Source organism: Simochromis diagramma, unplaced genomic scaffold (genome assembly GCF_900408965.1).
Source record: "Simochromis diagramma unplaced genomic scaffold, fSimDia1.1 OVJJ01000603.1, whole genome shotgun sequence".
NCBI lineage: Eukaryota > Metazoa > Chordata > Actinopteri > Cichliformes > Cichlidae > Simochromis > Simochromis diagramma.
This window is the reverse complement of record NW_024387414.1, coordinates 10,845,931-10,870,913: the sequence shown is the minus strand read 5'-3', so window position 1 is coordinate 10,870,913 and position 24,983 is coordinate 10,845,931. Positions and strand designations below refer to the sequence as shown.

The following is a 24,983-nucleotide window of genomic DNA, read 5'->3' as shown; positions in this document are numbered from 1 at the left end:
TATGTCACATATTGGCAGTGGCTCACCGATGCCAATGACATAATTACCCAGCTACATTTCTGAAAGAATGCAAAAGCATTGACATATATTTTTCCTTCCTACAATAGCCGGACGGGCAGGGCAGAGATAGATTTTGGTAGCCCGACTGGAAAAATCGCTAGCCCCAGGACGTCGGGCTAGCGATTTTGCGAGCCCTGTATCTGATTGAGGAATCACTCATCTTTGGAAAAGAGAGTTTATTACAGAGAAATGGCTCTTTCCAAAATAAAAGCTATACTATACGCTTCTTCTGGGCTATATTCTCAGCAGCATATTAAACATATCAGGTCCCCATAAGGAGAATCATGTGCTAACGGCTGTCTAAATGACTCGGGTAAAGTTTGTAGCATGCATGCTTGTTGTTTTTGTCTTTGCACTAGGATGATGTCGGCGTAAATGTGCAGTCATATTCGTTGTGTTCCCACTAGTGCTTTCAGGCTAACCTCGTTAAAATGACCTTAACGCCACAACACGGCAAATCTCCGTTAACGAGCTACCCCTGATAGCCCCGTGCATGGGGCTAGACGGCCAACACGTTAACGAGCTAACTGCGCTAACACACTAGCTCCCACCCATGTAATTGAGCATTGCGTGGCACATCCAACATACTGTTTTACTTTAGTCCATGACGCGCTTACCTTCAGGGTCATACGTCACATGAAAACCAAAATAATTCCAAACGCCAGATCTGAATGAGGGTGGGGGAGGTTCAATTTGCCATGTTGCAAGGAGAGCTTAACTTCTGTCTCGCTAGCTTGCCCTGCGCTCTTCCTTCTGATGATGCTGTCTGTGTGGAGCGCTCAGTGGATCTGCGCTCGACAGTGCAGCCTAGGCGGAGTAGTCAAACGCAGATTCACTGAGCGCTCCACACAGACAGCATCGTCAGAAGGAAAGTTGATAAAATAAATTACAAATGTTGTATTGTTCGATACATATGCGTACCGAACCGAAAGCACTGTATCGAACGGTTCAATATCGATACGAATATCGTTGCACCCCTAGTAAATATATATATATATATATATATATATATAATATATATATATATATATATATATATATATTGCTTCCCAGGCAATCATTATTATGATTATTGCACATTTTGCAAAGTTCACACAGTATGACAGCAATGCAGCCTCATTTAACCGCTTGATGTCTTCCCCCTTCGCTTTCCTGTTACATTGCAGCTGCTTTAGGAGCTGATGCTGATAACTGCTTTTGAGATATAATGTGGTTTAGCTGTGGCCACCATTACTGTCCATGTGCTATCTTTCACTGTATCTGCTCTCATATATCACTGGTTTCACAATGTTGCATGAGGTTGAATGGCAGCATAATGGAAGATCGCACTTTTGCTGAGGTATTACGACTGGCGGGTGTTGTCTTTGTTTGCCTCTCGAGCTAAACGGAAGCAATTTGTGGTAATAGTGACCCCTTCCCACTGTTGCTGCTCTATGCCTTTTTAAATGTCCACAATGAATGTTTAAACAGGCCTTTGCTGGAGTGGGTGTCCACCCCTCCAGCTGCTCTCCTCTCTAAGCCTCTTCAGATCCTCTTCAATCTGGTCCTTTGCGTTTGTGTCTGTCCCTTTGTGATGTTATTATTTTTTACATGTCTCTCTCTTGAGCAACTGACTGCAGAGGAAAATTTCACTGCTTTGATACAGAACAGTTGAACTGTATATGAGAGCACAGAGGGGCGCCAGTTAAATGTCTGTAAAGAACCCCCACAGCGTCATTAGCTACCAGACAAGTCAATGTCTAATCCAGACCTTCCCAGAGCCATGGCAGGGGGGTGCGGGATGAAAAGGAAAAGATGAAAGATGAAAAGGGGGAAAAAAAACAAAACGCTTGGACACTGCTAGCACGGGCGCCTACAGAAACGCAAAGCAGGAGATGAAGCATCGCTGAATATGTTTCCAAACCAACTTCATTCTAAGCCAAAGACTAGAAAATATGATGAAGCATATCTTCCCTTTGGTTTCACCTGCACAAGTGCCAAGGTTGGTCTCCCCTGCAGAATTGGTTTTCCCTTTGTCGGGAGCAGCGCTGGGCTGTTTAAATCACGGACAAACAGTATCCCACATTCTTGATTTTTAGTTCACAAACACTTTTTGTAATGACTAACTACTCCTGACATTTTGGAGATATACATACTATACTATACTTTATACAGTAAAGTTACAGTGAGATACAAATAATATCAGGCTGATCCTGTCACGATTTGTCCCCCCGGTTCAAATCACGGACAAACAGTATCCTACAGCTGTTTATGTTTTTAAACCCATTTTGCACAGAGAGGCATTTTTTGAAAAATGTATTGATAGCAATGTTGAATATTATTACACAGGAAAAAAAACAACTACACGTAAAATAATCACATCGTGACACCTCTGTCTTTGTAAATGGAGGGACAGTAACTGTGTGTGTATGTAAGCGTGTAAAACCTGCAGATAGTCAGATTAACAGTATTTTGTCTCTATCTGCCATTCTGCAATTCATCTCATGTAAACAATAACATGGCGCACAGCGTGACGTGAAAAAGGCACATACCTTTGACGTTGCGTGACGAACTCTGTATTCCTTGTCCACACATAAACACAAAAAAGGAGTTTTAAAAAATCTCTGTTTTCGGTGATTCCAAACGCCGTTTACGTGTGGACGAAACAGCTGTGTTTTCAAAAATACCCGTTTAGGTGTGGACGGAGCGTAAAAGAGTTAGTAGTTTACCTGTAATTTATTGCAGATTACTTGTATTTGCTTAATTGTTTACTAAATGTTTGAGGTATGAAATAAACCGCAATGGAGCAAAATATGGGTGTGTGTGGTCGGAGGATGTGTTAGCACGCGCGGGGGGGTGGGGGCGCGAACATTTTTCTTGTAAAACAAAGGGGGCCTAGCAAAAAAAGTTTGGGAACCACTGGTCTAATCCATCATTCTTCTGGTTCTGTGTTTCACTGAATGTGGATGTGTAGAGTCAGGTGGATCCCCCAACATGAACTATCCCAGCATGCAGTGGGACTCGATGTGCCAAGTAAATTCTTTAACTTTGCGGGAATGATGCATGCTTCCCTCATGTGCTGAGGTGATGATGGTGGAAGAGAGTGATGTCCAATAACTGTTAACTGTTTTGATATCTGTCAAAGGCCTTAGCGTGATTCATTATTTTCATGCACATCAAACCACTGAGTGACCCTTCATGCCCTACAGATGGGACCAGTGTCTCTCTGGAAGAGACCACTCCCATGAGGAAAGAAATATTTCATCTTGGGATAAAAGAGATCACCTGAAAACAACTTTGTATTGATTTGCGCTGACCCTTCTTTCTAAGGTGAAAAATAAACCCAACCTGTACCAGCAAATTACTCTCCACAGAGTTACCCAATCTCCTTACTGTACGGATCGTTTTTTTTTATTTGTCACATGTGGTCTTTGAGTGTTGATATTTGCTAGTGGAGAATTAAACCCAAAATGTTATTGTATGTCATTATAAGTGTTATTAATGCCTCTCGCCAAGATTTCTGTGTCAGATTATGTCATAGATGTATTTTAATGTTAGTCTTTTTGTTCCTGATTTTTTTTTAACATTTGTCACACTTTCAGGTTTCACATTGTGTTTTAAAATATATATATTATTTATTAATTAAGGGGAAAAGCTATCCAAAACTACCTGGCCCTGCGTGAAAAAGTAATTGTTAAACCATGAATTAACTGTGATTAACCACATTTTTTGGAAAGAGTTCAATTCAGTTTCACTAGCCACACTTAGGTTTAATTATTTGGTTAATATTGCTAGACCTGTTGAATCAAGAAATGATTCAAATAGAACCTGTCTGACAAAGTGAAGTAGACTAAAAGATCTAAAAAAGCAACACATCCAGTGATGTGGAAGACTCATTGTCAGTTATCACAAATGCTTAAATGCAGTTTTTTTTCTTGCTACCAAAGGTGGCACAACCAGTTATGAGGTTTAGGGGGCAATTACTTTTTCACATAAGACCAGCTAGGTTTGAACAACTTTTTTAATAATAAATGAAATAATCATTTAAAAACTCAATTTTGTATTTACTTGGGTTATCTTTCCCTAATAGTACAACTTGTTTGATGAGCTGAACAATTTAAGCAGGGCTCTAGAGTGCGACCAATTTGGTCACAAATGCGACCAAATTTTTCAGTGGTGCGACTAAAAGAAAATATTTGGTTGCACCTGTGCGACCAAATGTTCAGGGTGGCAAAAAAAAAAAAAAAACTGCAACCTTCCCTGTGGTCAACAACAGACACACATTTTGCCCCTATCGTGGACTAAACCAATCAGAGATAGTCAGGGGCGGGACCTCTCTGATTGGCCGTGGTCCAGTTGAAAGTGCAGGTGGAAGTGGGAGGTGAGTAGCTTGAATAAAGCGATATCAATTCATTAAATCCTGAATCGACTTTTAAATATAACTGTGTTTTGCCAGAAACGGCAGATTCTCAGATTAAAGCTCACAAAACCATTTCAACAACAACCAAACAGCAAATGAGAGCAGGTACACGCATTCCACACAAAGACGTAAACACAGACCCGAGGCATCAGAATCAACTTTGTCTTTCTCGGCTTTCTCACCCGACGGCCCGTAGCGGACACGCTGTCGGAGTTTAGCGATTCTGATGCGTCCGGTCCGCGCTGTGATTACGTCTTTTTGCGCTGATTCTGAGCTGCAGGTTTTGTCTCTCTCCAGCCAAAATTCACCGAGCCAGCAGCAAAAGAAGCAGCAAACTGCGCTTCACATTTGATCGATGTCGTCATGAATTTTGCTGTTTGCTTCCACGACTATTAAAATCACACTTCATGCACAGCTAGCTCTCTCTCTATCTCTCTCTATACTTCAAGAACAGTTTCCCGTCTCCAATCTCTGTTTTCTGTATTATTCATTCGCTTATTACCCACCAGTCTACCGTTGTTTACAGCGCTGTCGGCTGCTGTCTTTTTCTTTTCTTTTTCTTTTTTTCACTTAAATGACCTCGGACAAGAAAGCCTATTTTTTCTGTTGTTCAATACTGAAGAAATTTAAACTTTATATGCAGAACATTGTAGAATATTTTTAAGGTTATCTGCTATAAAATCTCCTTCATGTTTTTCTGTGTTTTATTCTCAGTTACTTTCACACAACGGCATCTGCTGTGATGTTCACAATTCTGATGAAGTCAGTACTGATAAATGATCAGAATTATAATATTTCTGACTGTCTGAGGCTAAGTTGAATCGAATCGGGACTTTGAAAACCGGAATCGAATGGATTATAGAAATCAGTGATGATACCCAGCCCTAGTGAGCAGCCTAGGCACGGCAGAAGTGGATGTAGCTGTAATAGGAAAAGAACTATTGCTAACTTTTCTGTTAAGTTAAGGCCTGATCCTTCTGAAATTCATAGCCAGTGCTCTGACACGGTGTCATCAATCTTTGAATGCTGAAAAAGCAGTGTATCCAGAAAAACACATTATATTATATAAATTATTAGAAAATTTGTGTGCGCCTAACTTTTGTGCCGGTACGCCTAACTTTTTAAAGTTAGGCGTACCGGTACGCCCATGGCAAAAAGTTAGTCTAGAGCCCTGTTAAGTGTGACTAATATGCAAAAAAAAAAAAAAAGGAATTCCAAAGGGGAGGAAGCACTTTTTCACAGCACTGTATGTCTCTTCTTTGTGTGAGTGATGGACATTATTAAATTTGATGTTCTTTTTCAGAGTAAGGTCACTTCTTACAGGCTTGAGCTTGTATCTCACGCTCTCACTCTTTTTCCCTCCCTTTCAGTCTCTCTCATCCATTTTTTTTACTGTGTGCAACAAAACTTGTAGAGATTAATGTGCTTTATGTCTTTAACTTGTTTTGCCATCTGCTATTGTGAAGAAAGAAATTGTCAAAATCAATGGCCCGCAATTTAGAAAGCTGTGCAGAGTAAAAAGAACAAATTACCAGTCCATACTAGTCAATCTGGTGCACGATAACCACACTGCATAGCTCAAAATATAGAAAATGAAAATTGCACCCTGTGTTTTGGATAGAATTAAAATTGAACAAATATTGCCATCTACTCTCCTGATAATTTTAAGTTATTCTAAATGTCTAATCCAGCTCGGTAATGTTTTACAGATAAAAGAACTGACAAATCTGCAGTATCTGGTGCCATCAGACTCAAGATCAGCGTGGAAATGAAAGGGGAGGAGAACGTGGTTCCTCCTCATGGCCAGTACACCTGTTTACACGAGGTAATCAGCATTTGATTTTGTACTAGGAAAGGTTGCTGCTCTAATCCACTGATCATTGCCACAGTTCTAAGCATCATGTTTATAAAGACAGTTACAACTATGATCATCATCAGTTCATCATCAGCTGGCATGCACCACCCAAAAAAACTGTCATGACACCATGCTCCATCACCCTAACCTGTTCCTCTCTTATCTCTCGTGCCACTCACAGAACCTTTTCCACTATCTGACCGAGGTGAAGAACAGCGGGGTAGTGAAGATCCCGCAGGTGAAAGGGGAAGAGGCGTGGAAGGTCTACTTTGATGATGTGTCGCAGGAGATAGTGGATGAGTTTGCCATGAGATACGGAGTGGAATCCATCTATCAGGCTATGACGTTAGTACTACCCTGATCTATGGCCTTTTACCTCACCAATCTGTCAGTGTCTCATTTACCAGAGTGGAAGGAGAAAAGGAGATGTGAGAAGGACGAGCGAAGGAGAACTGGAGTAGTAAAGATGTCTCCTCAGCAGAATCAGAGCTTGGAAAACTATCGAGCTCCCAAGTTTGATTGATTAATTGTTGGTCTCATGGAAAAAGCTCCTAACCTGCCTTTGTCACATTGATCATGGGCACACAAACAGTGTTGTTTTCCTCCTTGCTTGTGTCGGTGATCCTCTGTGACCCTTTCTGTCTATAAATGTTTATCTCTTTGTCTCCATCGTGACCCCCAAACACATTCCCCTGCAGTGACACCACTGGAAACATTAAAACCTTTCAATATTGATCAAGGTCATGCAGTGACATTTGACATTGTGCTGTGTTAAAGCAATTGTTAACACTTTAGAAGTCTGCACAATACATGTATCCATCATCCAGTTCACTAGCAGCAGATTTATTTTTTTGTCTTTGCACAGCATATTTACTTAATCCTCTAAGCTTCAACCCAGATGCACTACTTTACATTCCCAAGTTTATTTTTGTACTGTATGTGGCTGAATGGATTTCTCCTGTTCTAAAATATTTGTGTTTACTATACTCTTATAAAAAACTCTTTTTTACACTGTTATTTAAACTCTACATTTATAGCTTGGTTCCACCACAGAGACAAAGTGAATGCAAACACTTGTTGCTCTGTGTGACATTGACTGAGCAAGTCAGGAACTACTGCAGTGACATTAGTACGAAAAATAACTCTGATCTTTAATTAAGGTTTACTTCTCCGTTTTAGTTGTCTATACACGAGCCTGGCTATCTTGAAGCTATATTATCTCATGTAAAACTTAGTATGTTTAAGCTATCCCTTGCTTGACTATGTGGCAAAGTTTGAGACCGTTTCATAACTTCAAAATAAAATATAGATGTTATAGATGCATGATTGCAAAAAAATTGGTAATTTGAGCCAGATGCTTGCTAGGCAACATCATCATATTTGATATAGATGAGGTCCTTTAGGTGCTTACTGTGTACCTGTGTGCCAAGTTGGGTTGCTCAGCTCTTCCTTCTGCAGTCAAAGAGAGATTTCAAGTGTTCGACTTCTGTAGATGCATATCAGATGTTATTGTCATGACTCAAAAAGGATCAAGTGTTTTTGATGTTCTAGCTGGATAAATGCTATAAATGAGACATTTCAGCCCATTGGTAAGTGGCTGCTAGGGAACATGATGGTGTCATAATATTTGATGTAGATAAATCCTCAAGATGTGCCTGTGTGCCACGTATGTGAAGTATTGTCAAGGAACTGTTCATGGATGGGCAGATTGAGATTTTCTATGTTTTAGGGGAGATACCTATATGGGGATTTAATTAAAATTTTGCTTTAATAATTTATGTATATATCTAAAATACTGTATTATAGTAAGATACTTTTCAGTATATCACATAGGCAGGTAAACACAGAGAATAAAGCATCCTTTACCAGTTGAAATAAAAAATGGGTTTTAGAATTAAACAGGTAAAGATAGTCGCTTGCATTATATCAGCTATTATCTATTGTTTGCTAATGACTTTTACTGCAGTAATTCATTAATAATGAGTCATTGAGTATCTCTGCAGTCTGGTTTCTGTATGAGCTGTTGTTTGAAAAGCACCACCGAAGTACACCTTTTAAGCTCTGTTCCCCCTGCACTTGTTGGGCAGTCCCACTAGCTGACTATGTAATTAACTGCTGCCTAACTAAATCAGACCCTAATTACACACAGATTGTTGGCAAATTGAATGGAAGGCTCAACTCATATTTTTGCTTTCAAGTTTGAAAATCAAGTGATCAAACAGGACTGAGAATTATTTTCAAATTATTTGCTTAAAATTTGTTAATTTCATTTATTAACCACTGACCTCTGAGTATGTTTGATTCTCGCACCACCTACTCTCTTACCGATTACGATTTAACCCTGTGGACTTTATCTTTTCTCCTGCTGGCCCTGTAGGGCAAACATGCAGCTGACTTTCTTTTTAACCTTGCAAAGTCAGTTTTAATTGTTTCCAAAATCCATCAGTTGTTATCATATAATATCCACACAAGAAAGGGGTGCAGCTGCTACAACAACAGCCCAACTATAGCACAAGCATTGTTGACATGTTGGATCATATTGGTGCAGCAAACTGATGGAGAGTTGCTAGCTGACATGTTGTTGATTCACTGTGACAGTTCATTGTATCATATGAGGGATAGCCACATTATTTAAGGGCAGTAAGTGGCCTGATTACCCGCTTTATCACGTGGAGTTAATGCTTCAGGCTTGAACCTTGTTTAACCATGGTGTTTCTCATTATGTTTCATCAAGAATTTATGAAAGGTCCTACCTTCCTGTTTTCTTCATCGCTGAACCTTGACTCAGAGTAACTCCTGACATCATGACTGCATAAATCACAGCAGCTGTGAAGGCTCACTTTCCCTCCGGTGCCCTTTACAACAACTCCCGGCATACCCCTCCCTCATTTTCGTTTTTCTTCATCGCACACTATCACCACTCCCCTGTCTCCCTGTCCGCATCTCTCATCATCTTTTTTTTTTTTTTCATTTTTCCTAGCTATCTGAACCCATTAAATGATATGTGAGTGTGTAGTACATCTCACCCGCTAGTAAAAAACCAAAGCAGGATAACTTTAGGGGAGGCAATGTCTTCCCTCTTGGAAATAGGCTCAGGAGATCCAGCTCTAAAAGCACCATGGGAATTCAGCGGATGCCATCATCACTCTCTTTGCATCATTCACTTTGCTCTCCTAACCCCAAGTGCTCCTGGGTAATTTGGAGGCTGAAAGCAGAGTAATTAAATCGGCCTCCCAATGAGAACGTGTTTGTGTTTGTGTGTGTGTGTGTGTGTGTGTCCGCTCCACAAAGAAGAAGGGGGAGTAAATCTGCTACCGTTACTCCACATAACTCTGTGGAAGTGATGACTCACTCAGCAGGATGTTCTTAGTTTCAAAATGTCTGTTTTCAGTCTAAATGCCCGACTCTTAGACATGCTCAAATCTGTGGATTTGAATCCTATTAAATTCATAATACCACCATGTGAAAAAAACACCACTAAAAATAAAAATCTTGAATTCAAAACCTTAAATGAGAGCATATATGTATGGATGTCATCTGTACTATTCCGTCAATAGTAATATTGTAATGTGCATTAATGTGCACATTGTAGGCATTTAAGCTTCAGCTAATTTTAACTGCGTCGCATTGTTGGCTACAGCAGCATATCGAGTCCTGTATGTATTTGTATATGCCCATCGCTGTGCGTTGAAGCTCACTGGCCACGTCACTAGATATACCTGTTCAACTGTTAGTTAATACAAATACCTAATCAGCCAACCACATGGCAGCAACTCAGTGCTTTAAGGCAAGTAGAAGTAGATGAGACAACCTGTCCAGTTCTTTTACAGCCCAGATTTCGACTCAGTGACAAATCAATTGGTTCCTAAATATTTTTCCAACTCATGTAATGCTAACATGTAATACTTTAAATTATCATAAATGTAATTTGGTGATATGTAAGGTCATGCAAAGTTGTAATCTTTACGGTAGTATCTAAAGCTGTAAGACTGAAGTACAATATTTGCCTCAAAGGTAGTGGTGCTAAAATATACTAAATGTATAAAGTTCAGCTTATTTTATCTTGCTTTAAGCTCTCATGCATCCAAATGTTTGTTTGCTATGGGTCATGCCTGAGGCTGAAAAGGCAGCTCAAGTGTGCATGGTTTTGAGATGCATTAAAGTAAACATACAGATTATTGCACCTATTAATTTTATATGCGGTATACTATCTACAATAACAACATCCTGCTGCATTATGATTTAAGATGCATTCCAAATGGCTTGTGGAGCAGCAGGATGGAGTGTTAAAAGGAGCATATGCTCCTCACTCAGGCATAGATCCCTGCTCAAACTAGGCCTCTCAGGCTCCACCACTTAATTACTGCTGGGTAGCGCTGCTCAGATGTGTGTAGAGAGAAAGGGCAAGTTTATGCCAAATCCAAAGTGGCATGTGCCGCTGTTACTGTGTGTAGTCTAAAAGTCACAGAATCAAAAAAGGATCTAGGGAGATTAGAAAAGGTAGCAGGAAGATGTCAAGTTTGCAGCAGTAAAAGAGCTCTCATTCATTTCCATCCTCACCCCCTCCCTTGCTTTATTTTTAAAGCACCATCCAGTACTGAGATCTAAATTTTGTTGGGCTGATTTCAGCTAGGCAGTTCAAATACTGTGCTGGAGTCTATCTCTGTGATATTTAAAATTACAGGATTAATGGTTCTCAGTTAAATTTACACGTTTAATTTCTCCTCCTTTGAACCTCCCTTGATTTACTATTAAACCTATATGCTCCATCTGTTACTTTGCAGCCTTATGTCGTTAACAGTATAGGTTATACAGCTCAGTCTGATTTATGACACAATTTTCTATAGATACTCATTGAAGACGCATTTTACTGCATGAACATGGGCAGTGGTCTACTTGCACTAACTAACTCTTCTAACAGAAGTAATTGTTTGGAACATTAAAATACGTTCTCCCTTCAGCCATAGGAAGCTGAAATATGATGAGGAAATACTCTACTGCTCTATGTCTTCTCACTTTCTTTTTTATTGTGGTTACTGCAGTAGCACAGAATATTTTTCAGCCTTTTTTCTCACCTTTGTAACTTAGCACATGCATTTTCTCGCCACTATGTAAGTGCGTGTTGAGCTCTTGATGCTTTCTGAAATTGTCCAGTTGATGTGGGATCTTAAGTTGTACTTTTTCATGTAATTGTTTTATGTTCCCTTGTGAAGAAATCATGCCTTTTTTTCTTACTCTCTCAGCCACTTGTTGTAGGATAATAGCTGTTTATTCTCCTCTGCAGGCATTTCTCTTGTCTGTCCGCCAAATACATGTGTCCTGGGGTGCCAGCAGTGATGAGCAACTTGCTTGCTAATATCAATTCCTACTTCGCCCATCCCACTACCACCACCACAACCACTGCCTCTGCTTCAGACCGATTTGCTGCCTCTAACTTTGGGGTAAGTACACATAATACTTTCTTGCTGTCTGCCAACCGTAGTGTAATATAGTGTTCATAAAAAAATGTAATTTCTATTGGCAACAGTCAGACTTAAGTGGCATGTTTTACTTTTCTACAAGCTGATATTGAACTGTTGACTTCACTATTTGTTTTTAATAGTTCTAGTGGAAGATAAGTTTTGTATAAAATCAGCAACATCTCAGAAGTTAATGTTGTAAGGCATCATATAATATTTTTAGCCAGCAAGCTGACGCTGGCAATATTGCAAAATGACAAAATCTTGTTCCAGCAAATAAAACTGAATTAACAGGGCGAAGATATGCTCCACACCATGCAGTGTTAGAAATGTTTAGGCACAATACTTTTGAGGTGATACTCCAAACTGAATTATACAATTCTGTCCTTGCAGAGGGAGAAATTTGTCAAATTACTGGACCAGCTGCACAACTCGTTGAGGATCGACCTCTCCAAATATCGGGTATGTATTAGATTTTTACATGTGGTGTGTGTGTTTGTGTGAAGTCATGTTTATGTGGCATCTGTCACTACAAAAATATGATGTTGGTAATGTTTGACAGTTTGATATCTGCTTGTTTTACATATGTACATATGCACATCAGGCATTTTATTAAGTATACCTGTCTACTACTGGGTTTAACACGCTTTTGCTGTGATGTTTGTGGTGCTTGGTTGGTATTAAGGCGTACAAAGTTAACTGTTGATAAAAGACAGGAAAGATCCATGCTTTCACGTTGTTTATGCCAAATTCTGGCTCTACCATCTGAATGTCACAACAGAAATTGGCATGATAGGATTGTGTGGGAAAATCAGCAGTTTCTGAAATACTCAGACCAGCCTATCTGACACTTTCAACACGTCACGTAAAAAGTTACATGAATCACCTTTCTTCCCCCTTCTGTTGCTCAATTCAGCTTCAGCAGGTCATCTTGTCTATGTCTACATCCCTTAATGCAGTTGCTGCTATCTAATTGGCTGATTAGGTATTTGTATTAACTAATTATTGAACAGATATATCTAATGGAGCAACCAGGGAGTGTATTTGTTGGATGGTAATATATGTCTCTCATCTAATACACTGCCATAGCATTACACTTTTCTTTCTTTCTTTCTTTTTTTTTTTTTTACAAAGAAAGGTACTTGTGTTAAAAAAAATGTAAAAATCAATTCTGTTTCTTAAGAGTTTGCTGTGTTCGAATGTTTATTAAAGTATTCAAGCATACGCTAGGCTTACCAGCACAGAATGTCAGTCTTGGAAGGTAAGCTGACCCAAAACCTCTGAGAAATCATACTGTTTGTACAGAAGCACAAGAAGATGACAGGGGCAGTGGGATACCTATAGGTGTTAAATAGATACAAAAGGTAAAAACATCAAGGGTCTGGAAGACAGCCCTGGGGGTGGCAAGATCAAAGACTTAGACATACACAGGTAAAACAAAGGAGTGATACGGTTGAAGAACAAAACACTCTAGGGAGCAGACAACTGCCTTCTGGATACAAGGACTGGGACTAAGGCAAATATTCTGAGAATAGTGAGTCTGTCTCAATATTATTCATCACTTGGCATTTTCTTTTCTATGTTCCTTATTGCCGTAAAGATGGTCTAAGTACCCATTACATCACAAATTCCAGATGGAGTCACCTTTGTTTGGATTACATTCTCCTTTGACTATCTAGTGTGGCACAGTGACACTTTGTTGTTAATGCCAAATGCATGTGGATTCTTCTTTTTCTTGGATACGGTTCCTTCTTAGATGGATCTTAATCCCAAGTGCAAAGGTGTTAAATGCGCAAAATATTGGGGCTTAAGGTGTGGTAAATGTCATTGGTAAATGTTGTGATGTCATGCCAAGGATGACATTTACCAAGTGGACTATGTACAATATTAATAGTATGAAGCTGTGCTAAAAGAAGTGAAAACCTAAAAAGCATGATCTGGAAAAGAATAATTATAGATATACATTGTCTATATTTAGACATGGGCATTATGGCATTTATTGTTGATGCCATAATTAACAAAATTGTTGCATCAAATGTACAAAAACATGGCCTCTCAGTTTTTGCAGTTTTCTCAGCCCCTGGTAGATCCAGGCACATAAACATCAGTAATCAGCCCACAATGTCAAGAGGCCATCATCTCAAAAATAGTGGTCCACTTAGTGCAATAAAGAGATCCAGTAAAGAGTGCCCAGCACTCTGCCTCTGGTAATGGACATCCTGAAAATATCTATAAAGTAGGCTGTTAGCTCCATTTTCTTTTCTACCCAGAGACTATAATCTGCAGACAAATATGAATTTATTGTTACTGTTATAAAGAACAAAGGTATTTCATAAGTGCTAAATCCTAAACTGGGCTCTTAATTAATGAGGCAATCATGTCTTCTTCCTTTTTCCTTTGATGGTTCATCTGCAGTGTCCAGCATCAGAAACTTCTTCATTAAATTAACTATACAGTTTAGCAGCAAGGGACAGACTGCAGAAAGAACAACCTACTAATTATGTTTTCTAAAGGAACAATCAGATTGCCTTACTGGCAATCAAAGTTACAATTTATCAAAATGTTGTACCATGAGGCAATACTATAAATGTCTGTTACGCGTGCAAGCTAGTTCAGTCCTTTAAAGTGTCCTGTAATAAATCTTTGTAGATGTTATCAGTTTTATTAATACTATGGTATAGAGATATCGATTCAGATCTATAGTATAGTGACCCTAGAGTTGAACTGTTCTGGTCTCGGGAAACGTGCTTCTAATATTTTGTCTGTTGCACATGGTGGGAAATATCATTTCACTATATGAGCCCAGTGGAGGTGATATTGGTTCATACATCAGGGTCATTTGCCTGGACCTTGTTCCTGAACAGTGCACATCAGGCAGCTTCTTTCTGTGAGCCTGATTGTCCTGCTTTATGTAAAAATTTCCTGGTTGACTTGTTAAAGCCATAGCATGAACGCGTTTGATGTAAACTGCTCTCACCGTTATACATTATTACACGTCTCTATGACCTCACTGGCATGTTGTCTTGCTTCTGCTTTATGCTGTTTTCTCCGCAGTGATAGATGTATCACTGACTACTGAAGTAGAAAAATATATTGTGTATAAAATTACGTACATGCAAAAACCAATATTTATATAGGTAAATAAAGAAAAACAGATATATTGTTAACCATATTCCAAATTTATAATAAGTTGCAATTTAACATATCTCAATAAATGTGTCTGCAACACAATGTCTGCATCAGTTTTATAATATGTTACTTTTAATTACTTAGTGAATTAGGAGCTCAAAGACAGTGAATGTCAGAAATGCTGTTGTACACATAATTTCTGAAACTCTGGGACTATCATGACTTCTTCCTTCAATAGTTAATTCTCTCAGTCCCACTGTAATAGATCATGTTATGACTGTTTTATGATGATTCTCCATCTGTGTATTTTAGCTGCTCAGTATCACCATGATGACCATATAGTTCACCTATTTTTCACCTTATCAAGTTATATTTATCCTGGTATATATCATAGAAAATTACAATTCTTTGCAATAGTAATGTAACTTAAATTATTCTATAACTTGTTGATTATGTGCTGTTTTTATCGTCAAATTAACAAAACTGTTACTACCAGGTCATGCTGATAGAGAGTGGTTGGAACAATAACTGTATGAAAGTGTGCAAAGACAACAGTTACACAGTTGTTTTTAGTATCATTGTATGGGTGTTTAAACAATATTAATGTTTAATTTTTAATATAATGGTTTTGATCAATATAAATATGAATATAGTTAGTTTGACTGTCTAGTAAGTAAGTAAGTAAAATTTATTTATATAGCACTTTTCACAGATAAAAATCACAAAGTACTTTACAACACAGGAAATGGGAATATAAAAACAATATAACAGTAAATAAAACAATGTAAAACAATAAAACTATAAAAACAGCATAAGAAGAAATTAATCAAATGCTTTTCTAAATAAAAATGTCTTCAGCTAGTGGTTTTGCATCATTGTGTATCCAAGACATCCTAATTTTTTTCCTAATGTTCCTAATGTATCGTCATGAGATGTGCATTTTAAGAAATGTTGATACAAAAAGAGAGTAATTCTTCAGTTGTCCTGAGACTATTATCTGGATGCAGATTATTTCATATTTTAAATTAAAATTCTAAATTCCAGCATATAATCTTTAAGAGCTCGTCCTGCTACATACCTACGGAAGAGGATTAGGGCCACTGGAAAAAAAAACCCAATTCTGACTTTAATCTCAGAATTCTGAGAAAAAAGTCAGAATTCTGAGATTAAAATCAGAATTCTGAGAAAAAAGTCAGAATTCTGAGATTAAAGTCAGAATTCTGAGAAGTTAATCTCAGAATTCTGACTTTAAAGTCAGAATTCTTTCCTCTTTTTTTTCCAGTGGCCCTAATCCTCTTCCGTACATACCACATACTTAGTCACACACTCATTTTTTTCACCATTTTCCTTACCCTCCATACCCTGTGCATGTAGATTTGCTCACCTCCAGATATACAATACAAACACATATTTTTCTCTCTCCCGCTTTTTCTCTGTCTATTTAATATATTTGCACACAAGCCCACTATACTGCCATGCACACACAGGTATGCACCTGAGAGCAGGCACTTCCACGCTTCTCTCTAGCTGGAGGCAGGAAACAGTGAACTGTAGCTGAAAGATGACCCACTCACCTTTAATGTAACACAAAAGGCAATGTGTCGTTAAGTGGGTGATTGCTTCAGTCCCCCTGTTCTTTGCCACAGCCATCAGTGTGAAGCCACATGTGATTAAAGACACACCCGAAAAGCAGCAGTGTGCGCCTAAACGGTAGACGGAGAATGAAGTTGCAAACAGTGAGGGAGGGATCGCGAGGATTTGGAAAGAGAAGTGGATGAAAGAAGCAGAGAAGGAGTTGGAGGAGAAAGGATTTGGACAAAGAGGGAGACATTTGGAAGGAATGAGATGGATTTGGAAAGAGCGGGAAGGAGTAACAGATGACGAATGAAAAGTATGGGTGGTAGACAGAGAAGGAGAGAGAGTTAAGTGTAGGAGAGATGGCCTCTCTTATTTTCAGATGGCCTGGTCATCTGGCAATGACACGTTCACTGAGAGAAGTCACAGTATATCGCACTGGCTTCACCTGCCAGCACTGCCCTGCTGCTCTCTTGTCAAACCTGCCACAGACCAGTGGTTCATGCACACACATCCACACACAGTTTATACCTTCTCTTTCATTCTCTCACTTTCTGAAGCCATCCCACAGAGCCCGCCTGCCACTATTGGACAGTAATAAGATTCAGATCTGGCTTCTCCGCCTGCTCACAGTATGGATTTCCCTATAATGACATTCTGAGGGAGATCGAGTTTGCTTTTGTAAAACAGAGGACTTGAATCAGCAGTGAGGGAGCCAGGTTGCAAGTGCCACTCTACATTTTGCTACATATGCATTTCTTCCCCTTCAACTTTAGTCTGATACTCCTGATACATGGTGACACCTCATATGGCCAGTCTGTTCCAGCTGGGATTTCACTGGGGTTCACTGGGTCGTGCATAAAAACTCAGCATTTAGAGCACGATGTGGGCTGAGTTTGGGCAGTTTGATATAAAGTGATGTTTGTTCAGTGAGCAACACTAAGTCTTGTCATATAGTCTCAAAATGAAACTCTGTATAGTAGAACTTCATGCAAACAGCAGTTTTTTCTTTCTGCTTCCAAAACCTGTGGGAAAAAAATGTAATAATGCACCTGTAGCTTTCCACAGCACTATTACGTCAGCTTTCTTTACTAACACCTTTTTATGGATTGGATAAAGCATCAAATGAACAAAACAAAAAATAAATGCTTAACAGTCAATACCAACAAGATGTTGTTAAAGCATTTGCATTTATTCAAACATTACCCTTATATGATTCCCACATAGCACCCAGACATAATTTCAAAGCTTGTGAAGCAAACATTCAGAAAACAAAAGCTACGCCTGCATTGTTGCACGCATTTAGAGTAATCTTGTTCTTTCCAGAGCAGAACCTGCTTAATCCAGAGCCAGCCCTTTGAAATTTATGGCAGAAAGTGTAAAAAATCCAAGCGGAAGAAAAGAGCTAGTGTCACCTTTCACAGAATGCAGAGAATAAGAAACTTCTGTGCCAACTATATTTATTTATTGAAAGGGCACAGAACGAACTAAAGTGGAATGAATGAGATAGTGGCGTTCAATGTTCATAACCTTGGCTGGATTTATTGTGTAGAAAGGGCTTAGAAGTACTTTCTTCTATTTTCTGCTGCTCATCCAGAGGTGGGTCACAGTGGCAGCAGACTAAATAAGTTAGTCCAGACATCCCCTTCAGCAGGATTTGAGCTTGTCCTTGGGTCGCTCAAGGCATTTTCAGGTCAGATGAGAAATATAATCTAACCAGTGTTCTCTGGTTCTTTTTGGGGTCTCTTATAAATTTGACATACTCAGGAAAAAAAACAAGTTCAGTATATTACAGCATAAACCTCAGTCTACTTGAAACAGCAAAACAACTAAAAACTAATTTTATTGGAGGTTAAGTTAGGCCTTTGAAAATCTAAAAGGTGTATAAAATCTAATATGCAACCCCTAAATGCAGTATTTATACCTTGTAGAGGTAGAGGTGTAGAGGTGCATACCACATGTCTTCATGGTCAGAGTGTATTGTTTCCAGTTCAAAGATCCCATGATGTGTTCCAGCGCTCAACAGTACATGACTGCTTTTGATGTCTTTTACCACCCAATTAGCTGGACTTGGTCCATTCCATACCTGGCAAAAATAAACATTTGAATTTTCTTTTTTTTAAGTAGGATTGTGTGAGGTACTTGTCTATAGTCTGGGTATTACCTAAAGTAGTGGTGCTTGGCAGGTCACCAGTTTAGAAAAATAGACTGGAGGAATTTAATAACTTGAATTTAATGGAAACTTAACTTAATGCTGCTGTGACAGGGAGAGCAGGAAAAATGTTTTTTTGGGGGTATCCAAAGAGCAGACACATGTAAAATCAGTCTAACTGTTCACTGTCTGTGGAATATTCGAGCCTTTCCTAACATCAGTCGTACAGTGTACAGGGTATTGTTTACAGCGTCTGAGCTGAAATTTTAAACAGTTCATGTTGTAAATGGTAGGCTTGCTCTAACTTTTCTTTTTATGTGTTAAGCAGCTAGTGTTTTGGAATTTTGCACTAATTGTAAGCACTGGCCCAACATAATTTTCAGTATACGCTAGAGCAAAGACAAAGAACTAAAAGCTAATCAGCATCATTCACTCCTCATTTCATCTCATAATGGACTTTCTGTCATCTTTGTAAGGCAATGCTTATGTCTTTGTTCCTGGAGCAGAGATGAATGCTTAGACTTTTAGTATACTTGTCTATTTGTGGACAATAAATCTTTTTTCTCCTTTCTTTTCACTTTGTTTTTCTGTTGATGAGCTCTTAGTTGCAGCATTGTGTTTTCAAGCATAGTCAGAGGTTGAGCTAGACAAAATTCTTACACCACCACTGTTGCTCCTGTTAGAAAGACCTGAAGTTAAGAGCAGCAGCACTTGAACAGTAATAAATGAGTGATTTTGCAGATTAGAATTTAACATCTTGTACTTTGTAACACTAATTGACAAGTATGGGCCATTTTGAGCTGTTTAAAGTAGCCCGCTTTTTAGAAATCCCCCGCTTTACACAGGTGTAATCAGTAATAAAGTCTTTTTTTTTGTAAAAACATGCCAGCTGCATTCAAAACTGGCTGTCAGATATCAAATTAGATTGGTAGGTGAGGTCATAATATTTGAATGTAGATGCTATGTTCTGTACAGCTGCTAAAGTGAATGTCAACAAGCACTTGATTTTATTTGACATTAGTCACCATAATTACACACCTATATTACAATTTTAAGTTGAGGAAACTGCTGGAATTAATACATTTAAAATATTCCCTAAATGCAATATAAAAGAGTCATTTAATTGTATAACTCAGCAATGGATCAGACCTCCATTATCACTGAAAGGCAGACTGGCAATAGTGAAAATTGAACATTTCTGGAGTGCAGTTTAAACTCTTTCTGAGATGATTTTCTTCTCATACCAAGAGTTGTTATTGCCTCTTTTGTTAAAATAAGAAACCACAGATTAGGTTAAATGTTAATTGAGAAATTCATCAGCCTCAGTGGATTACCTTTGTTTTAAAAAAATGCTTTATAGAAACAAATCCTATTGCAGTCTTTTAGTTTTACTCAGTACCAACACATAACAACTAAAGCACATACTGAGCTGTTGTTGTGTGGTCTGAGTACATACGCACACACCAAGTTTCAAGGCTATGGTGACACTACAGTATAGAGCAGTTGTTTCATAGGTACAAATGTTGTGTTTCAAGGCTACATAAGAAGAAAAAAGAAGGCAAAGGAAGTGACTGATGACCATGTATTTTCCCAATAACTCTAAAAAAAGAAGTCCCTTGGCAACTGGATAAATTTCATTTTGAAATGTAAACTGAATGGAATCTTTTATCTAGAGAGAAATGATAAAACGCTCAAAGAACTGTATTGTTCATATAAAAGGCAGCGACACAAACAGCGTTTTATCTGAAGAAGAAACAGCCCCTACTGATTCTCTCTTCTCTTTTTTTCCCACTTCAGCAGCCAAATATAGAATACGTGATCTACATTTGCTTATGCGAAATGTGTGTCAAGCTTTGTTTACTGGGGTCTACACTTTCACCACTAAAATGGACTTTTCCTGTTAATCACGGGTCTAGAGAAATATACTGCAATGTCTCGGTAGACTGCAGACTGACTGTGAAACATTAACAGGTCATCCGCATTTTCATCTGTTGGATAGATTCGAGACCTGCCTCTGGGTTGTGTTTAACATTTCTTTTTAAAAACCTCAATTGTCTATTGTGTGTATTCTTGGAAACCCAATCAAATTCTGTATGCTGCTGACACCGTTAAGATGTCAGGCGAGTTTTGCCTCTGCTGATCGTCTAGCATAAAAAACCCCTCCTGCGCTTGTGCTGTCGAGCCTAAAGGCGGCGTTAAGATTTGGCTCTACTTCCTGAGTCTCCCATGTGCGTTCATCGACAAGGAAGAGGACGGATTGAAAACAAGCAAAATTTTATTAGAGCACTGAGAGAGTAGGAGAAGTAGGATAATGTATGGGCCGGCGATGCCTTTCTTCTGAGCTGTCAGGGCTTTATATGCTCTCCGTCACGGTGCTTTGCACTGCCTGATGACTTCATGGCCCTGAAATAGAGGTTTTCATCAGCAGAGACCTCCCTTGTCCACTAAACGATTAGACAGACAGTCATTTTGTTATGATTGCTGGGCATTGCTCTGTAATCAATTTTAATATTTTGGCCTAAGCGATATGATGTGGTAGTTGGAGGTGTGTGACGTTACAAGGCTGCTTCCAACAAGTTGTCCTCTCTCCTTATGTAATTTTTCTCTCTGTTTTAAATCAGGATAATTTCCCTGCGGGAAACCCAGAGCGTCTCCAAGATCTGAAATCTACTGTTGATCTGCTGACCAGCATCACGTTCTTCAGGATGAAGGTGTGTTATTATGTGTGACAGTGAAGGGTGGATGGGCAGTGGACAAGCTGAGGGGTGAAAGGGGAACACAAGGATGTAATTGAAGAAAAAACTAAAAGAGACATAAACTTGCACTAAATGATAACGGAGCACTTTGCATACCTCTGATATACATTAGAATTTTCACCTTCTACTCCTTAAACCTTCTACTACTTAAAAACTAAACCATTTATTGTTACACAACCACATGAGTTGAGGCTAAAGCAGTGGAGTTGTGTTAAACTTCATTCATCAATAAACAGCTATGGTTGTTTCCTCTACCTCCTTCAACCCCAAGAGTATGCTGACTTGTCTCCTGCTATATGAAAAGCACGGCTCCATCCGACGTTCTTTGTGGGAGTCGGGTTGTAGCGCTAGCGCACTGAGGCATAGCTAAGATGGCAGCTGCGAGCAAAGGAATGAAAACTGTCACTTTAGGTTACCAAAGCTTTCATTCTGTGCCATAGCCATGCTGAGCCTCACTGTGTATACAGTATGCACCGCTGCTCAAACAGTGGAGCCCCTGTGTTAGTATGTGATACACTGCACATGTACCTAAATGCTAGTTCACTTACATGTCAGTTACTATATATAGTACATAGAGTAGGTTGCCCTTTTTTGCAAAGGGATAAGGTGTTGATTAGGGTTGCTAGCATTATGTCTATTATCTGGATGATTTTCATGTTGAATGGACTGCTAACAAACCTAGGATGTTTGAATGTGAAGGCATAATTTTTAAACACTGTATGTATTTCTGTGTGTTTACAGGTGCAAGAACTCCAGAGTCCACCAAGAGCCAGTATGGTGGTGAAGGACTGTGTCAAAGCCTGTCTAGACTCCACCTATAAATACATCTTTGATAATTGTCATGAGCTGTACAACCAGCTCCTTGATCAGGTAACTGGCTTGTATCTCTTTTAAGGACACTAAGGCCTGTACTTTTAAACTTAAACATTCCTAAACAACAAAATCAGATGCTTTGCACAAAGTGAGAGAACGCACATGAGAACACTTCATGCTAGGTCTCAAGCTGTGTACTAGTAATCTTCAATGGCTTGCTAACTATGCACTTGTTTATACTACACTGACTGCTTACTTTTGAAGCTCCTCAGACATGTTATTGGCTAAAGTTAGCTTGTGATACAGTGAAAGAAAGATAGGTACCGTATTATTCGAACCATAAGGTGCACGGATTATAAGGTGCATGAAGCGAAACAAAACAGTCAGAGAAGTCAAACTTTACTCATCTCATTCTTCTTGCTTCCTCCAATTCTGTACTCTTGATTCATTAATGTTGAATTCTCTCGCAGCTGCTCTATTCCCATGTTGTTGCAGTATATTAATGACTAACCTCGTATTGTGGATGGATTATCTCAGTTGTTCTCCTGACTGAAGTTTGGTCCGTTTACAGCATCCTGCCATGCGATTGCATTTGTCCACAACCATCGGGAACCTTCACGTAACTTTTATCGAGTGGAAAAAAGTTAGCGTCCATCCTCCAGCTTCACTGTAGCTTTGTCTGTATTATTGTAGGGTCTCTACCTTACAATATAAAGCCGCACAGAGGCGACTGCTGTTGTGATTTGATATTAAGTTATATGTAAACAGCTAAAGTAAAGGTTGGGTACAGTAATGTAGTTATGCATGGATTGTTTAATTCAGAAAAGAAGAATTAAAAGAGGGTCAGGTGGCTTAATCACAGCCCGGTTCATGTGCAGGGCATCTGCACACCTGTGCAGTTATATAACAGCAGTTTGTGTGTAGACCTGCTGCAGGAGAAACACTGGGGTCAGTGAACACTTTCCAATTTTCCTCCTTCCTAAACAGCAGTTTTAAAACACATTTGTTCACTAGTATTCTGGAATGGGATTTGCTTGCCACCTGTTCAGCTCTGTAATGTTTTATTTATTTTATTATGGTTGTGGTTACTTTGGCCTCCCTGGGCTTGAAAACTATAACCTCTCTGATGGTGGCCCATTCACAGGAGAAAAAAGACAATTTCTGCAAAGATGATGGGTTTTTATAGATGGTACACACAGGGTAATGACAAATACTGTAATAAAAATTTAATGTGCCTATTGTTATCATAATGACTTTTTAATGTAATATTTTCCCAATTTCTTGATTTGACGAGTAAACACAGTCTGAGCAACAGCTCCTAAATGTTAATGAGAACAACTCACAGTTCATGCAGTCATTCGTAATTTACAAACTAGCAACTCAACATCTGCTAATTAACTAGCAAGGCACACACCAATAACTAGATAACTGGTACTTAATTGAGTTTTACTGACATCAGTGTGAAAAGTACTGTAGAAGCAATAGTAACAATAACATTTAACGTGGTTATTAATTTGGAATCATTTAATTTCAAGTTAAAAACTTTCTTTTAAAAACATGGTCTGTCAAGTGTTGGCATCTATCTGACAGCACAGCTTTATCAGGTAAAACCTCCAGCCTATAATAAAGGTGACATCATGGTCTCCTTTTCAGCTTTATTTTGCTTTGTACTGATGTGTGACAATGCTGGAAAGTATATTCAATCCCGCATGGCTGGAAATCAATAGTCTATATATCCCCCACAGACATTTATCAGACAATAAAATGTACACAGTGTCTATTGCAGACTTTGTATAAAAGACTTCAGCCTTGAAAAGGACGCGTGTAGGTGGAAAACAGCCGTATAAAGCACCCAACCGTCTGGAAGATCTTTCCTTATGTAAAAAAACAAAACAAAAACAAAGTTTGTCAACTGTTTTGAAGATTTTTTTTCTCAAGTGTCGCCGCAGATAATATAGTACCACAAAAACAAGGTTCATTCTGAATGATGGTTTTTTTGTGTGAAACTATGATATCATACTACTATTCATATAAAATACTATGCAGTATTATTAGTACTATGAGCAGCATTTTTATATTGAGAACTGACAGATTCACCTGTTTACGTATTCAAAAAGTAGCTTCACCAAGTCCTGCATTATGTTTGGCTCTTCCAGACTCATTTCCGCGTGATAGTTTACTTGTGCTTTGGCCTCGCCTGAGTAAATAATCAGTCAACAGGCAGCTCCGCTGATTATTTTACGGTTTACTTCCCAGGGAGAATGGCCTTTACATCACAGAAGATAATGTCTTTTTAGGTCGTAATAGGGTGCAATCTGCTCAAAAGTTGAATAATAAGTTTCCTTTGTTTAAACAGCCTTAGGGGTTGTAAGTAATTACCAAACCGGTGAGATAGACACTTGGTGCTAATTACGTCTTCGTCCACCAGTTTCGCAGTAGACAGCCTCTCTATCAATGTTTCTTCGATGGCAGAGAAAAAAAGGCATGCACTTCACCCCAAAGTAAACCTCACTGTGATTATAAATTATGTTCACATTCACCAGGTAGCCTTTGGCCCAGCAGATAGAACACATCTCAGACCCCAATTCTCCAGTTGCTAACAGTGACTGAGTGTGGTGACACAAGAGCTGACACAGTGGCCAGGCAAGCAGAGAAATATCCCAGCCACAACGAGGAATCTTGCATAACACGACAACAAAGCTTTCTGCTTCTGCCTGGGTGTAAAATGACTCGGGGGAGGAGGGGCTGAGGGAATCTAGCTTAACTGTTTCTTAAATCCTGGCAG

The 24,983-nt window shown here is 38.9% G+C and overlaps 1 protein-coding gene across 5 annotated transcripts in view; it reads left to right on the top strand.

Annotated features, from left to right (window-relative positions):
- The window catches only part of LOC120721001 (protein unc-13 homolog C), a 113,528-nt gene that overhangs the window by 42,723 nt on the left and 45,822 nt on the right, over window positions 1–24,983 (top strand). For all 5 annotated transcript variants that reach the window (XM_040010976.1, XM_040010975.1, XM_040010974.1 and 2 more), the window contains 6 exons: window positions 6,169–6,284; window positions 6,496–6,659; window positions 11,599–11,755; window positions 12,167–12,235; window positions 21,251–21,340; window positions 22,127–22,255. In XM_040010976.1, coding sequence (XP_039866910.1) covers window positions 6,169–6,284; window positions 6,496–6,659; window positions 11,599–11,755; window positions 12,167–12,235; window positions 21,251–21,340; window positions 22,127–22,255 — 725 coding nt within the window. The remainder of the gene's footprint in view (window positions 1–6,168; window positions 6,285–6,495; window positions 6,660–11,598; window positions 11,756–12,166; window positions 12,236–21,250; window positions 21,341–22,126; window positions 22,256–24,983) is intronic.